Genomic DNA, 14,143 nt, shown 5'->3' on the forward strand with positions numbered 1-14,143 from the left:
CAAGCCCTTCAAATTCACACCTTCTGCAACTGCATATGAAATACAAGTAGACAAGAGCAACACAACAAGAAGAGAAGGATACCTGCTGTAAAATCAAAGAGGAATTAAAGAAAAAATATCAGGACTTGCGGAGGTATAAAGACATCTCTATTCTGGATGGATATTTCTGGATTTTGAAAAAGATCGTGAAAGCATTTTTCCTCTAACCAACCACTAAGATTATAAATTGTCAGGGAAATACAACAATCCTCTCATCAGAGATGTCTACAGGTTTAACCAACACTGAAACACATGTAGAAAGGGGTTGTCAGAATAAATTCACATTTCTTCAAGGTCTACAGGCCTCATACAGTCTGATTTTACCATTTCTTCCTGAAATACTCTTGCTATTGCAGAGCTCTTTCTAAAGCTAATAAATACAGGAAACTGCATATTCAACAAAACTAAATCTATTATTTCTGTATGACAGAAAAATAATTTTATGAGAAAAAGTAATACTACTTAAAATTAACTGACTCATACACTCATCACTGTTAACCTTTATTCTTCATTCAAGGCTGCTACATCAACAAGCGTATTTCTAACAGAAGCCCGCAGGCTACCAGGAGGGCTCCAAGAAACATAATCAATACCCAGAATTGGAGAATATCCCGAATTGGAAGAGACCCACCAGGATCATCAACTCCTGGTGCCACACAGGACCACCCAAAACTCAGCCTGTATGTCTGAGAGCACTGTCCAAACGCTGCTTGACCTCCAGCAGGCTCAGTGCTGTGCCCACTGCCCTGGGGATCCTGTCCCAGTGCTCGACCCCCCTCTGGGTGCAGAACCTTTCCCTAACCCCCAGCCTGACCCTCCCCTGTCCCAGCTCCATGCCGTTCCCTCGGTCCTGTCGCTGTCCCCAGAGAGCAGAGCTCAGCGCCTGCCCCTCCGCTCCCCTCCCCTCCCCTCGTGAGGGAGCTGCAGGCCGCCATGAGGCCTCCCCTCAGCCTGCTCTGCTCCGGGCTGGACAAACCAAGGGACTTCAGTCACTCTTTGTATGTCTTGCCCACACATTTTACAACAACACTGTCTTTGTTTCCAAGTATCTTTCCTTGTCCCAGAGAGAATAAAAATGAATGCAAAGTATGTTTCAAAATCACACAGGGTTTTGAGATATATATATATATATATACACATATATATATTTTTTTTTTTTTTATTTTTTTTTAAAGATGCCTTAGTATAGCTCTCAATATACTGAATAGATACAATCAGATGAAACTAATCAAACTTTTTTTTTTTTTTTACGGGTTCAGGAAGAGTATTCACTTTTGTATGAGTTCAGGAATAATGCTTTAACTATTCAGATGACAGTTTCTGCAGCAGTTCAGAAATTTGTTGTACTCTCTGAGGAGAATTAAAGTGGCTTGTCCTTTACCATACATGTCCTTCACAAATGTACTTAAAAGCACCTCCTTTTTATGTACTACCTTGTTGTTGTTACATAACCAGAATGTTTTCTGAGCTCCCCACAAGCGAGAAAAATCTTTGCTAAAAGATTTTGTTTTGAAAAATCTCCATAAAAGCTGTATCTGTTTTTCCACTGAAGATTGCCTATTTAATCCATAGAATGGAAACGTATGTCACACCTCACATTTTCACTACATGTTACTTGGATCCTGATTCATTTGTAATTCATTTTTGCTGGAGCACGCTCCCCAGACAGTTAACATGGCTTACAGTAGTACCTACCCTACATTTCTAAACTTAAATAACAGGACCTTCCAGCACGGGGGGGGGGGGGGGGGGGGGGGTATTATGTGTGCATCCAGAAGTCCACATGCATGTTTGACAATAAAGTATAAGCATATTAAGGATATGTCAGAACACACAGAAGGTCAAACTTCCATAACTAAGCGTACTGTTGACGCTGTGTTAAACAAGCAGGCATTTCGCTGTGGCAGAACAGTGCAATGTGAAAGACCGTATTACATGAAGTGGAGGATGTTAAAGGACTCCTGACATCCTGAATGTTCCTTCAACTCCTCTGCATTTGACAATGAGGATGTTAGTGTTAACAGCACAGGGAAACTGAAAAAGAAATAGGACAGTCTTACTTAAAATTGTTGTTTCACTTTATAACGTAAGTTAAAAATGTAGAGTTTTCTTTCGGCCTATTTCACACCTACGTAGTGATCCCTACAAACCAAGCACTAGGTTTAGAAGCCTACAGCGTCAGTGGCATGACCTCAGACAAGAGACGCAGCTATACAGGTCTTCATCACTATTTGCTTCTAACACGTAGCTTAATATGCTTACTCTCTCACAAACAATTAACAGACGTGAGAATGAGCTTGTGTAGATAAATGCACCCTTTCAGTTACCCTGGGTAAGTCTGAATGCTCGAGTACTGAACTGTTTGGTGCAGAACACTAGAACGATTACAGCTGGTAAATCCATCTTCTGTACAGAGCATGATGAGTACAACATTTATTTTTACACACAACAGAGTCTTTTGCCTAGCACTAGCACTTCCACCAGCAAGAATAATTCACTCTTTGAGTCTGTTTTTTTGTTCATTAAAAATAGCTGGTGGGCTAACACTTTCAAACACAAACAGAAAACAAAGTCACAATATTAAGAATATGTTTTGAACTCTAAAAAACAGTCTGATAAAGCAGAGAATAATCATCTGCTTCTGTAGAAGCTGTAACAATTCCAATTAGTAATTACAAAGTGTGTTTACTCATATTCCCTCCAGAAGGTATATTTAAATATTTTCTTTACTATTAATGAGAGCTTTCAGTTACTAGCATAAATTCTTGTTACAATACTACCTTGTACTGTAACATTATGTCTCTTTAGATTCATTTTTGACTGAGACTAAAGGGAGAAAGTGCGAGAAACAGAAGCCAATTTTAGAGCAACAAGTTTCCTGGGCCTATTACAACTAGATCATTTTTGGCCTTGTCACAGTATAGGGCAAAGCTCCAAGTAAACAAGGCTACCTCTACCAGTGAAACATGTACGTATAGTTTGAACACTAAAAGCAACGTCTCCCAAACTTCCCAAAACACACACATTTGCTTCACAATGATAGAAAACTAATCTAAGAAACCAGTGCAATTATCAAAAATTAGCTTTTTTTTAAAAAACCTGACTGAGAGCTTCGAAACGTTTAGTTAACGAAGTATATTTGAAAGTTTTCCTCACTTAATTGAGGATTCAAGATTGTTCTTCCCTTTAAGATCTAATATTTACAACGCTTTCTATAGTAATTTAATTTTCAAAAAAATTGTCCAAAAAAGTTTAAATACATTTTCAGCCCCACACCTCTACAGTTAATAGAGTCAAGGCTTCATACTACACACTTTTAACACAAAGTTCTCAAATCTTAACCACATTTCTTCTACTCCTAGCCAAGACCTAAACTATTAAGCTCAGGAGAGGCATTCTTGTGTCAGATACTGAACTACTGTAGCAACTACAGCTACAACCAGAGTGCACGGCAGTTTCCCACAATCCAACTTGCAGCTAATGCATTTTGCTGTCTCACAGGCTGGCAAGTGTGTTTGACTGGCAACGTTCTTTTGGTCCTCCCCCTGCTTTATTTTCCAGGACCTTACTCAAAACAGAGGATTAAAAGAGAACTTTTCTTGGTTTTAAGCAAAGAATGATGTTTTAAATCCTTGGAGGTTTCTAAACACATGCTCCAGTGAGACACTTTGCCGTCTCCCTCTGTCACGCTGTTCGATGAAACGAGCTCTTCCTCCAGTTTTAGCTGCCCTCCTTGATTGCTTTAAACAGAGGTAGAAGAGGCTAAGCGTCACACAACCAGGCACACTGTACCAGAGCTTTCCACAGCTTTGCTGCCACGTGCAAGGCTGCTGCAGACACCTCCAGAAGCTGAACTCACCACGCCACTGGAGAGAAGGCCACGAGGATGTCCGTACTTGGCTATGTGAGGCAGCGAGCCACCCAGACAAGTGACAAGGCGCTCTCAGGTCGTCCCCCCCCCTTCCTCTCAGGGCCCTGCATTTCCCTGGAGACTCCCCAGCAAAGCCTCAGCTGCGGCCACACCGCCTGCTCGCCCCCTCCCCCAGCCTGGCAGGCAGGGAGGAGCCGTGCAAGCCGTGCCACCTGCCAACTCGAGAGGCCAGCTTATAGCAACCCCCCCCCCAAATACACACACACACACACACAACCTTCATCCGCCCCCCCCCCCCCCCAGCGGCTTCACCCCCACCACCACAACCCCCCCGGCCGCCGTTGGGCGCTCGGGCCCGGTCCCCGCCGCTCCTCGGCGTGCCCGGTGCGGCCCCTCACCCCCACAACGCCTCGCCGTGAGGGGAGCGAGCCGCGACCCCTCACACACACTCACACACCGCCCCCCGCCGCCTCACCGTCTCCTCGGGGTCGATGTCGATGCGGAAGGTCTGCTGCTGCAGCGTCTTCAGCGTGATCTGCATGGCGGCGGCGGGCCGCCCGGCAGCCGAGCCGAGCCGAGCCGAGCCGAGCCTTCCCCCTCCTCCTCCTCCTCCCCTGGCGGAGGAGCGGCGTGAGGCGGCGCTAACGGCTGCGAGCGGCGGTTGAACGCCGTTGGGGCGGGGGGGGGATAGGGGGGGTAACGGTAACCGGGGGGCGGGGGGCGCCGCGGCCGAGGCGGGAGGGAGGGAGGGAGGGAGCGGGGCGGAGTGCGCCTGCGCAGTGTGTTGCTGGGAAGATCGGGGGGGAGGGAGCGGGGAGGGCGGCGCGCGTGCGCAGTTGGCCCGGCTGGGTGGCGCCGGGGTTTGCCCGCCGCGGGTGGCGCATGCGCGGTGGGTGGCGGCGGTTGGTGGCGGCGGTTGGCGTGAGGAGAACGGGCGGCGTCGTGTGCGTGAGGGGGCGGTGGAGGATGGCGCCTGCTCCATGGGCTGCGCTCTCCTCAGAAGAGCGGGCTGGGTCTTCTCGCCGCAGGTGTTACTGCCGCTGTTTGTGAGGTGTTAGTGAGGCTTTCCAGAAGTTTCCGTCGTCTTGTCAGCGTTAGCCCCCCACCTTAACTTCGTCCCCGCGCGCGCAGACCCCCAGCCCGGGTGAGCGGATCCCTCACAGTGGTGGCAAGAAAGGGACGGTGCAGTGCCTGAACTCTGCCAGCGCCGCTTTTAATGGTTACTGCTCCCATGCCACGGGCTGTTAATCTGTTTCCCTAATGTTCCTCAGGCAGTGAAGAGAACCCAGCCACAAGGAACGCTTAAAGTTGAGGCAGCTACACAGGTAAACAGAGGTAACGGCCCTGATCTCTCTGAGGCAATTGGCTCCAGGGCAAACACATTCTGGGCAGGGCGAGCAGGGAGGACCCCTCACCGCTCTTTTGCAGCAGTTTTTCAGCTTGTAACCTGCTCGCAAAGAGCCCAGCCATGGCCTCCGCACCTCTCATGGCCTCTCCAGCCACAGCTAGCGACGTGGCGACCCAGACGGAGGTCTCAGGGAAACACGCGGCCGTCCCGCTCTTGGGCTGCAGGCTGTGCCTGAGTCTTCTGTCAGTGTCTGACAGCAGCAGCGCTGGGTGTGCCTGTGGGAGGTGTGCCCAGGCTGAAGAATTGCTCAGCCTGGTGGCTGAGCTTTGCGAGGAGTTGAGTAGGCTCAGGAGCATCAGGGAATCAGAGAGGCAAATTGACTGGTAGAAGCATACTTTACCTTCTCTAAGACAAACCCTCAAACTTGCCACAGTACAAATGTCTCCTGCTACGCAGAGACAAAAGTTTCCTCATCCCACCAGGCAGTAGAAGGGAACCTAGGCCAAGAGGGGGAACGGAAGCAGGGTTCTGCTCGGCATGGTAGGTGAGCCCTCTCCCTGCCCACCTCACCTGCCCATCTACCCTTATATAACAGGTATGAGGCTCTAGAACTTGACAGTCAAAACAACATTGTAGATGAAAGCCTGTCCCAGTTGGAGAGGGTGCCTAAGGCAAGGCAACCTACCCCCTGCATTTCTACATCTGTCAATAAAGAAAGAAGGGTTATCATCATGAGAGACTCCCTTCTGAAAGGGTCAGAGGGCCCAATATGCCCACCAGACCCAACCCACGCGGAAGTCTTGCCTCCCTGGGGCTCGGGTGAGAGACACTGCTAAGAAAGTCACTCGCCTGGTACAGCCCACTGACTACTAGCCGTTACTGGTTTTTCAGGCTGGTAATGATGGGGTAGCAAGGAGAAGTCCAAGAGTGATCAAAACAGACTTCAGGGCTTTAGGGCAACTACTTAAAGGTTCAGGGGTACAGTTTGTGTTTGCCTCTGGCCTTCCGATAGGGGGGATCAGTGTTGACAGGCACACTTGGTGCATCAAAATGTGACTTTGAGACTGGTGCCATCAGTGAAACTTTGGGTTTGTTGATCATGGGAGGGTCTATGTGATACCAGGCCCGCTGGCACCAGATGGGATTCACCTCTCTCAGAGGGGGAAAAGGATTTTTGCCCAGCAGTTAGTGGGGCTGATAGATAGGGCTTTAAACTAGAGTCAAAAGGGGAAAGGGATGAAACCAGGCCTGCCGGTGTTGAGCTAAGGGATACGTACTAGAATCAGCGGGACTGTGGGCTAGGGAGGTCCTTTGGTCTGATCCATCTGGTGCTATGTCCAATGAAGCACATTTGAAGTGCTCCTATGCAAACGCATGCAGGATGAGGAATAAAGTGGTTGAGCAAGAAGTCTTGGCCCAGTCCCACAGCTACGACATCACTGGCATACGCGGAACATGGTGGGATGAGTCCTGTGACTGGTGTGTTGCAAGGGATGGTTACAGGCTCCTCAGGAGGGACAGGCAGGGCAGGCGAGGCGGTGGGGCAGCGTTGTATGTAAAGGAGGGGCTGGACTGTGTGCAGCTTGCTGTTGGTGATGGCAAAGTTGAGAGCCTCCTGGTAAGGCTTAAGGGACAAACAAATAAAGGGGATGTCATCGTGGCAGTCTGTTACAGACCACCTGGCCAGCATGACAACACTGATGAATTAGTCTTCGAGGAACTAAGAAATGCCTCGAGATCAACTGCCCTTGTCCTTATGGGGGACTTCAAGTTGCCAGACATCAACTGGAATTACCACATGGTCAGCCCAAGCGTGTCCAGGAGGTTCCTAAAGCACCTCTCTGATACCTTCTCGGTGCAGGTGCTAAGGGAGGCAAGTAGGAAAGGTGCCCTCCTAGAGCTGTTGCTGGAGAACAGAGAGGGTCTTGTGGGAGACGTGGCAATTGGTGGCTGTCTTGGTTATAGTGACCATGGAGTGGTTGAGCTTAAAATTTTTGGTGACAGAAGGAAAACTGCCACCCAAACTTCAGCCCTGCATATGGGGAGAGCAGACCACAGGCTGCTCAGGGAACTAGTTAGCAAGGTGCATCAGGACTGATCAGTCTTTAGGCCCTGCCTCATAAAAGTACAGGATCAGGCAATTCCAAAATATCACGAGTCAAGCAAGCGATACAGAAAGCTGTCTTGGCTGACCAGGGATCTTCTACTGGAGCTTAGGCATAAAAAGAAAGTGTATGGCTGCTGGAAGCAGGGTCAGGCAACGTGGAAGGAATACAGGGACACTGTTCGCACTTGCAAGAAGAAAATTTGTGTGGCCAAAGCCCAACTAGAGTTGAAGCTGGTCATGTCTGTGGGAGACAATAAAAAGTTTTTTTTTCAGATATGTGAACCGAAAAAGGAGGACCAAAAAAAACATAGGTCCGCTACTTGTTGGGGATGGTTACCTCACAGACAAGGACACAGGCAAAGCAGAGACATTTAATGCCTTCTTTGCCTCTGTCTTTAACACCGATGATGGGCTTCGGGACCCCCGGTGCCCTGAGATGGAGGACCGTGATGATGGGAATGACAAACTCCCAACTCACCCTGAACATGTGCAGGATTTGCAGCTCCACCTGGATCCATACAGGTCCATGGGTGCAGATGGAATTCATCCCAGAGTGCTTAGAGAGCTGGCTGACATCATCACTCAATTATTTTTTAGTGGTCTTGGGAATCTGGAGAGGTCCCAGTTGAGTGGAAGCTGGCAAATGTTGTACCAATTTTCAAGAAGGGCAGGAAAGAGGACCCTGGCAACTAATGGCCTGTCAGTCTCACGTCAGTGCCTAGTAAAATTATGGAGAAGATTATCCTGGGAGTTACTGAAGTGCACCTGGGGGACAACGCAGTCATCAGTCCCAGGCAACATGGGTTTGTGAGGGGTAGGTCCTGTTTGACAGATTTGATTTCCTTTTATGATAAGATCATCCATCTAATCGATCAAGGGAAACCAGGTGATGTGATCTTTTTAGACTTCAGCAAGGCTTTTGACATGGTTTCCCGTAGGATCCTACTGGCCAAACTGTCCAACATATATCTGGACAAAAACATCATATGATGGGTGAGCAATTGGCTGACAGGCAGGGCTCAAAAGGTAAATGGGCCCACATCTGGCTGGCGGATGGTCACTAGTGGGGTCCCTTAAGGCTCCATTTTAGGGTCAGTCCTCTTCAATATTTTAGAAGAGGAAGGTATTTTGAGCAAATGCCGACGATACCAAACTTGGAGGAGTTGTGGACTCAGATGAGGGTGGAAAGGCCTTGCAGAGAGACCTGGACAGATTGGAGAGCTGGGCAATCACCAACCACATTAAGTTTAACAAGAGCAAGTGCCAGGTCCTGCACCTGGGACGGGGCAACCCTGGCTATATGTACAGACTGTGTGACGAGATGCTGGAGAGCAGCCCTGCAGAGAGGGATCTGGAGGTTGTGGCTGACAGCAGGATGAATGTGAGCCAGCAGTGTGCCCTGGCAGCCAGGAGGGCCAACCATATCCTGGGGAGCATCAAGCACAGCACTGTTAGTCAGTCAAGAGAAGTGATTGTCCCACTCTGTGCTGGTGTGGCCTCACCTCGAGTACTGTGTGCAGTTCTGGGCACCACAGCACAAGAAGGACATGAAACTGTTGGAGAGTGTCCAGAGGAGGGCAACGAAGATGGTGAAGGACCTAGAGGGGGAGACGTATGAGGAGTGGCTGAGGGCACTGGGCCTGTTCAGCCTGGAGAAGAGGAGGTTGACAGGACCTCATCACGGTCTACAACTTCCTCGTGAGGGGGGGTGGAGAGGCAGGTGCTGACCAATTCTCCTTAATCACCAGTGATAGGACTGACAGGAATGGTGTGACAGGAGGTTTAGGCTAGACATCAGGAAGAGGTTCTTCACCAAGAGGGTGGTCACACACTGAAACAGGCTCCCCAGGGAAGTAGTCACTGTGCCAAGCCTGCTGGAGTTTAAGAAGCATTTGGACTTAGTCACATGGTCTAAACTTTTGGGTAGAGCTGTGTGGTGCCAGGAGTTGGATTCAGTGATCCTTATGGGTCCCTTCCAACTCAGGATATTCTATGATTCTATAATTTCTTAGAGCTGTTTCCATCAGTATGTATGGGGCATTACAAAGCATTTCCGTGGTAACCATGGCTGTCTTTTCTGGCGAAAGAGGATGCAAATACTTGGTGAACATGGTAGTGTAATGTAATTGAACCCCAAATTTCTGGTTGTTATACAATGCTTTGAGAAGTTCTACTTGGCTGCTTTGTTAGTGTAATTTTTTTTCAACAAAAATCGTAGTTTAATTCGTTACCACAGTAAACTTGGCTCCACAGTAATTTCTTATTGGAAGCACAGCAGAGCAGAGGCCAGCCAGGCTGCATTGCAGTGCAAAGGAAAAGGGGGAGACACCTCTCCTTCCTGTGGAGTATGAATGTGTACATGTGTTACATGCACAGGTGGTGGTGCTGCTGCTGTCATCATCCACCTCAGGCTCCGACACGCAGCTGCTAGCCAGCCAAAGCCTCTTAGGGCTTTCGCAATCAAAAAGAAACTGCTGACTGTTGCTAGTAGGAATCCAGTATTCTTGGCAGCACTGAGTAACTTGCTTGCATTGCAAGGAGAGCCATTCAAAAGTAGAGGCGTGAGATGAAATACCACTTGCTATTTTTTGCATGGCTGTTTACAACCAAAAAGACACTGAGTGCACACTTTCACTATTGCCTTGACACCAGATCTAGTTACATAATAATCTAATAATTATATAATAACGTAAAAGGGATTTTTAGTTTCAACTTCTCATTCAGCAGCCCAATCTATGTTGTGTAGAGCTTTGTGAGAAAATTTACTTTGTGCTGCAGAGTTGTATTGGTTTCACTACTCTTTCCTACTCAGAATATATCAAAAGTAAACTACTCATATTTTCATTTTTGTGGTTACTGGTTGTAGTGTGAAACAGTTCTGCGCAGTTTGTGGTGGGGCAAGGGTTCATTTACATGTAGGCTGTTCAGTTCTGCTCTGACAGCTTGTGAGAGCCTTAACATTACTGGGAAGCAGCTCCAAAGGCTGTGAACTGCTAAGGATGAAGTTTTTCATGACTGTTTATTTGAGCTTTGAGCAAAGAGAATGAAGGAAAAAAGCTGTGATTTTTGTCCCCCGGCTGAATCATACAGAAACTTAGGACAACTCATTCTGTGGTGGGTAATTGTCCCGTGTTCAAACTGGCATATCACACTTATCAAACTTTTTGTGCTGACTTGGTTGGCATGCAAGCCTCTTCTTTGCAAATAACAAAGCTCATATTGATTAGAAAGAGATGTAAAATGGAGCCTAAAAGTTAGAAAGAGATTTTGGTGGCAAATGGAAACAGTGATTATTTCTTTGTTTTTCAAAACTGGATTTTCTTTTTCAAGTAACTTGATCTCCACCATATGGTTTTGTCCTTCTCAATTCTCTTCTGTTGCCGGTGATTCCCTAGTAATTACTGTGATGTTACTCTTTCATGTCTCCCAGATGGAGGTATATCGTTTTCATGTCTACCAAGTTACTAAGTGAAACCAAAATATGTTAGGGGAGATAATTGGAAAGTATTTGTGTCTCCAGTATACCTTTACCTACAGTCAAATTTGTTTACATAAGCCCATCGCATCTGGAAGCTGAAAAGATATGTACATGTAAGCCCCTGCAGAGACAGGGATGTTAGTCACTGCTGTCCCTTTCTGACTGGAACAGCTATACAAAGCTTAGGGTCTTGCTGGTATTTGTCTGACTGCATATACACGATGCAGAGCCTGAACTAGCTAGCAGCTGGCATCTGTGATTTCCCAGGTCTTTCTCCATCATGTTACATTTAGTGGAAAAAGAATTTGGCAGCTGAGACAGTAAACAGGACTGATACAAACCTACATACTTTAAGAGTGTGTGCAAGGTCCTGATTCTCTGAGCTACTGGCGGCCCAATAAAAAAGTATCACCATTGCTGTTGACAGACCACAGCTAGCTCCTGCTAGCTTTGTCAGGCCTAAGGAGTAGGGCCTGTTAAGCAACTTGTTATCAGAACCTGCTTTGGGAAAAGAAGCTTTGTAGTGAGTGTCTCATGTTACAGTGTGGAGTTTAAGGCAGTAGCAGAGGCCTTGAAAACATGGATGTAGTCTGAAAGAGGACGTCCAAGGATCTAAAAAAAATCACTTAAATGCAGTTACCAGTCAGGATATACGGCCCTGAGCTAAGAAAAACTGCTGTAAGTATCATAAAGAGGAAAAAAAAAATAAAAAAGAAGGAAGAAGCTAAGCAGAAGAAAGGCTGAGCAACAGGATAACATACCTGACAACCTGGGGAAGTAACACCTTCAAACAGTGCACAGCATGAGTTCCAGCAGGCAGAGGCCTAAGGCTAAGAACTTGCTTAGAGAGTCAAAAATCTTAGGGTAAGATCTCACCACAGGGTGTGCTACACACACCAGTCCTAAGCTGTCAGCATACTTCTGGCTTCAAGGACCCTGACTGTTACAGATCTTTAGGCACAACAGCATTATCCAGCACTGTGCAAATTGAGATCAGTGTGAGTACCTCCATGTGTTTTCACCTCAAATTCTGTGTATTTCACCTTTTTAACTGCTAAAAAGTCCCTATTGCACATTACTGCAGTCTAGCTGGTTACTCTTGGTAAAAGGCACCGTGTTTCCTCTTGGACACATATGAACAGATACTTTTATCAGTCCCTGATGCACAGCCTGGTAAAACAGTGCATTCAGTCTCTGCAATGATTTGCATTAAGTACCTAGACCCTGTTGCCTGGGTCATCACGCTGTCATAGATAACTGCATTTTATTGAGGCTATCAATCATTATTTACATTACCATAATTTTTACAAGTCCTGGAGTAGGTGAACCATTACTTAGATTCCAGTTTGCAGGAATTGGTACAGCATAAATTAATTTACCCTTAATCTAATTTTACATGTGTTCTGGAGGTTTATTTATCTCCTGTTGGCAGCGTACTTCTTTTGCAGCAGCAATGATTTTGATGTTTCCTTGAGAGGCTTCTACTTTAGTACCCATGAAGCTGCTTCTAACCTTCCACTGTCACTCAGTTCCACTCATTTATTCTAAAGACAGCACTGAACCTGCTTCAGTGTTTGTCACAGTAGTGAAGCGCAGCTGTTCAGGTTAACTCAAGTTGTTAGACCATGAGGTAATAGGCAGTGGCCGAGGAAGCATTGGTAACTCTCAGCAACCTCTTAAGTTGCTACCAGCCACAGCCAGAAGAGGATCTGAATGTGACTTGTTTGGCCTTGTCAGTGCCCTCTCACACATGGGTGCCTCAAGGTCTGAAAAAGCTATCAAAAGGGACCATAGCCTTCAGACTGAGAAATCCCACTCCAAAGCAGTGGTACTGCTTGAATGAAAGATATGATTCGTGCGTGTTTTCAGCACCACACCCACAACCATGGAAATTCCCATTAGACTTTCCATCAGCGCTGGGATACCACAGATGTTAGCACTGGAGCGTGCACAGAAGCAGCTGTAGTTCATACATGCTAACATGTGGGTAGTACGAGATCAAAAGGAAGCCTAGCCTTTAGTATTACATGGGGATTTAAATTTCATGTAAGCAGTGATTCATACTTGAGGGTCTTTTAATTTGAAAGCAATTTGTTTTTTGTTGTTAACCTTTTAGATTGATGGGTGCTCAAATAGCTGACAAGAATATTGGGAATTCACTGTAGCACAACAGCATGGCAAGTGCATTAGTCTATCTCCATGACAGGCTTATATATTTATTACACTAATTATGTGGGTGTAATAATTGCATTAGGAATGTCTCAATGATATTTTCCATGTATAAAATCACTACCTAGCACGTGGAAGCTGACAAAAGACTTCTCAGCTGATTGAAATCCACAAGTTTGCCGTAAACATAACATAATTTTTCTCACTCGGTACGAAAACCTGTGATTTTTTTTTCTTTATTGAGTTTCAGCTGCAGTAAATACAGTGAGTGTATTAAGTTCCAAATTTGAAATCATTGTTAATTCATCTTACCCCATTTATTCAGGATGCAAGGGGTGAGGGGAGAAGTCACTTCAGGGAGTGCCTGCAAGGCATGCTGCCTCTGAAAGCTATTCCTAGGGCATTGCTTCCAACAGTCCAGCTTCACGCCAGCACTGTGCCTGCAGTTAGAATGTAATCTCTTCATATATAGTATTTGTTTTTGTTTACAGGCTCTCCTGTGGTCATATCAGTGTCACTTTGCTGCTCCTGGATATGAGGTTTGCCAAGAAAGGCTGTGTGGGATCTAGCAGTTGAATTCCAGGCTGCATACCACTTGATGCCCAAAGCATTTTAAAGCAAGTATCGTCTTTCTGGCTTGTAACAACCACAGCTAGTGGCTGTGGAAGTTTATCCCACCAGTATCAGTGCGCAGAAGAGACTATTGACTGGACATCAAAATTAAACTCTGTGCATCTTTGTATGCAGAAAGACTACTTGTCGATAAAGAGAGGGAGGCTTTGAATTCTACATTCTTCAAGAAAGTTTATGTGGAAGTAAATGAAACCTTTTAACCATTAATAGTTTATTTAATCAGTATTTTCTTTTGGAGCACTAGGCAATTGAAAGGGAAGGAAATAAGAATGATTTGGACATGACAAATGCCAGTGTGTGTCTCTGAGGACAGTTAGCTGATGGCTGAGGCTGTTAGGAGGAAGGGTTATTCTCGCTGTAGGGAGGTTTTACAGCGCTTCAGAGTACAGACTCTTTGCCAGCTATTTTAGTATTTAGGCTTACTTTCAACTTCTGTCCTGTCTTTGTCCCTGTCTGTGCTGTATTAACAAGCACAAATGGAAGCCAGAAGCTGCGTGT

General features: G+C 46.4%; 1 protein-coding gene and 1 long non-coding RNA gene across 3 annotated transcripts in view; one reads left to right on the forward strand and one right to left on the reverse strand.

Annotated features, from left to right (window-relative positions):
• Nucleotides 1-4,614, reverse strand: part of RAD23B (RAD23 homolog B, nucleotide excision repair protein) — a 39,768-nt gene extending 35,154 nt beyond the window's left edge. Inside the window, exon 1 of the mRNA XM_072030867.1 lies at nucleotides 4,386-4,614. Coding sequence (XP_071886968.1) covers nucleotides 4,386-4,451 — 66 coding nt within the window. The 5' untranslated portion in view covers nucleotides 4,452-4,614. The remainder of the gene's footprint in view (nucleotides 1-4,385) is intronic.
• Nucleotides 4,615-4,806: 192 nt separating this feature from the next.
• LOC119715457 (uncharacterized) lies at nucleotides 4,807-13,852 on the forward strand. Of its 2 annotated transcripts, XR_005262507.2 has the most exons (3): nucleotides 4,807-5,054; nucleotides 5,182-5,235; nucleotides 13,504-13,852. It is a non-coding gene; the product is annotated as an uncharacterized lncRNA (long non-coding RNA). The 2 variants fall into 2 exon arrangements; XR_011805703.1 differs by having other exon boundaries at nucleotides 4,807-5,235.
• The last annotated feature ends 291 nt before the right edge of the window (nucleotides 13,853-14,143 follow it).

This window comes from Anas platyrhynchos, chromosome Z, assembly GCF_047663525.1.
Source record: "Anas platyrhynchos isolate ZD024472 breed Pekin duck chromosome Z, IASCAAS_PekinDuck_T2T, whole genome shotgun sequence".
NCBI classification, from domain to species: domain Eukaryota; kingdom Metazoa; phylum Chordata; class Aves; order Anseriformes; family Anatidae; genus Anas; species Anas platyrhynchos.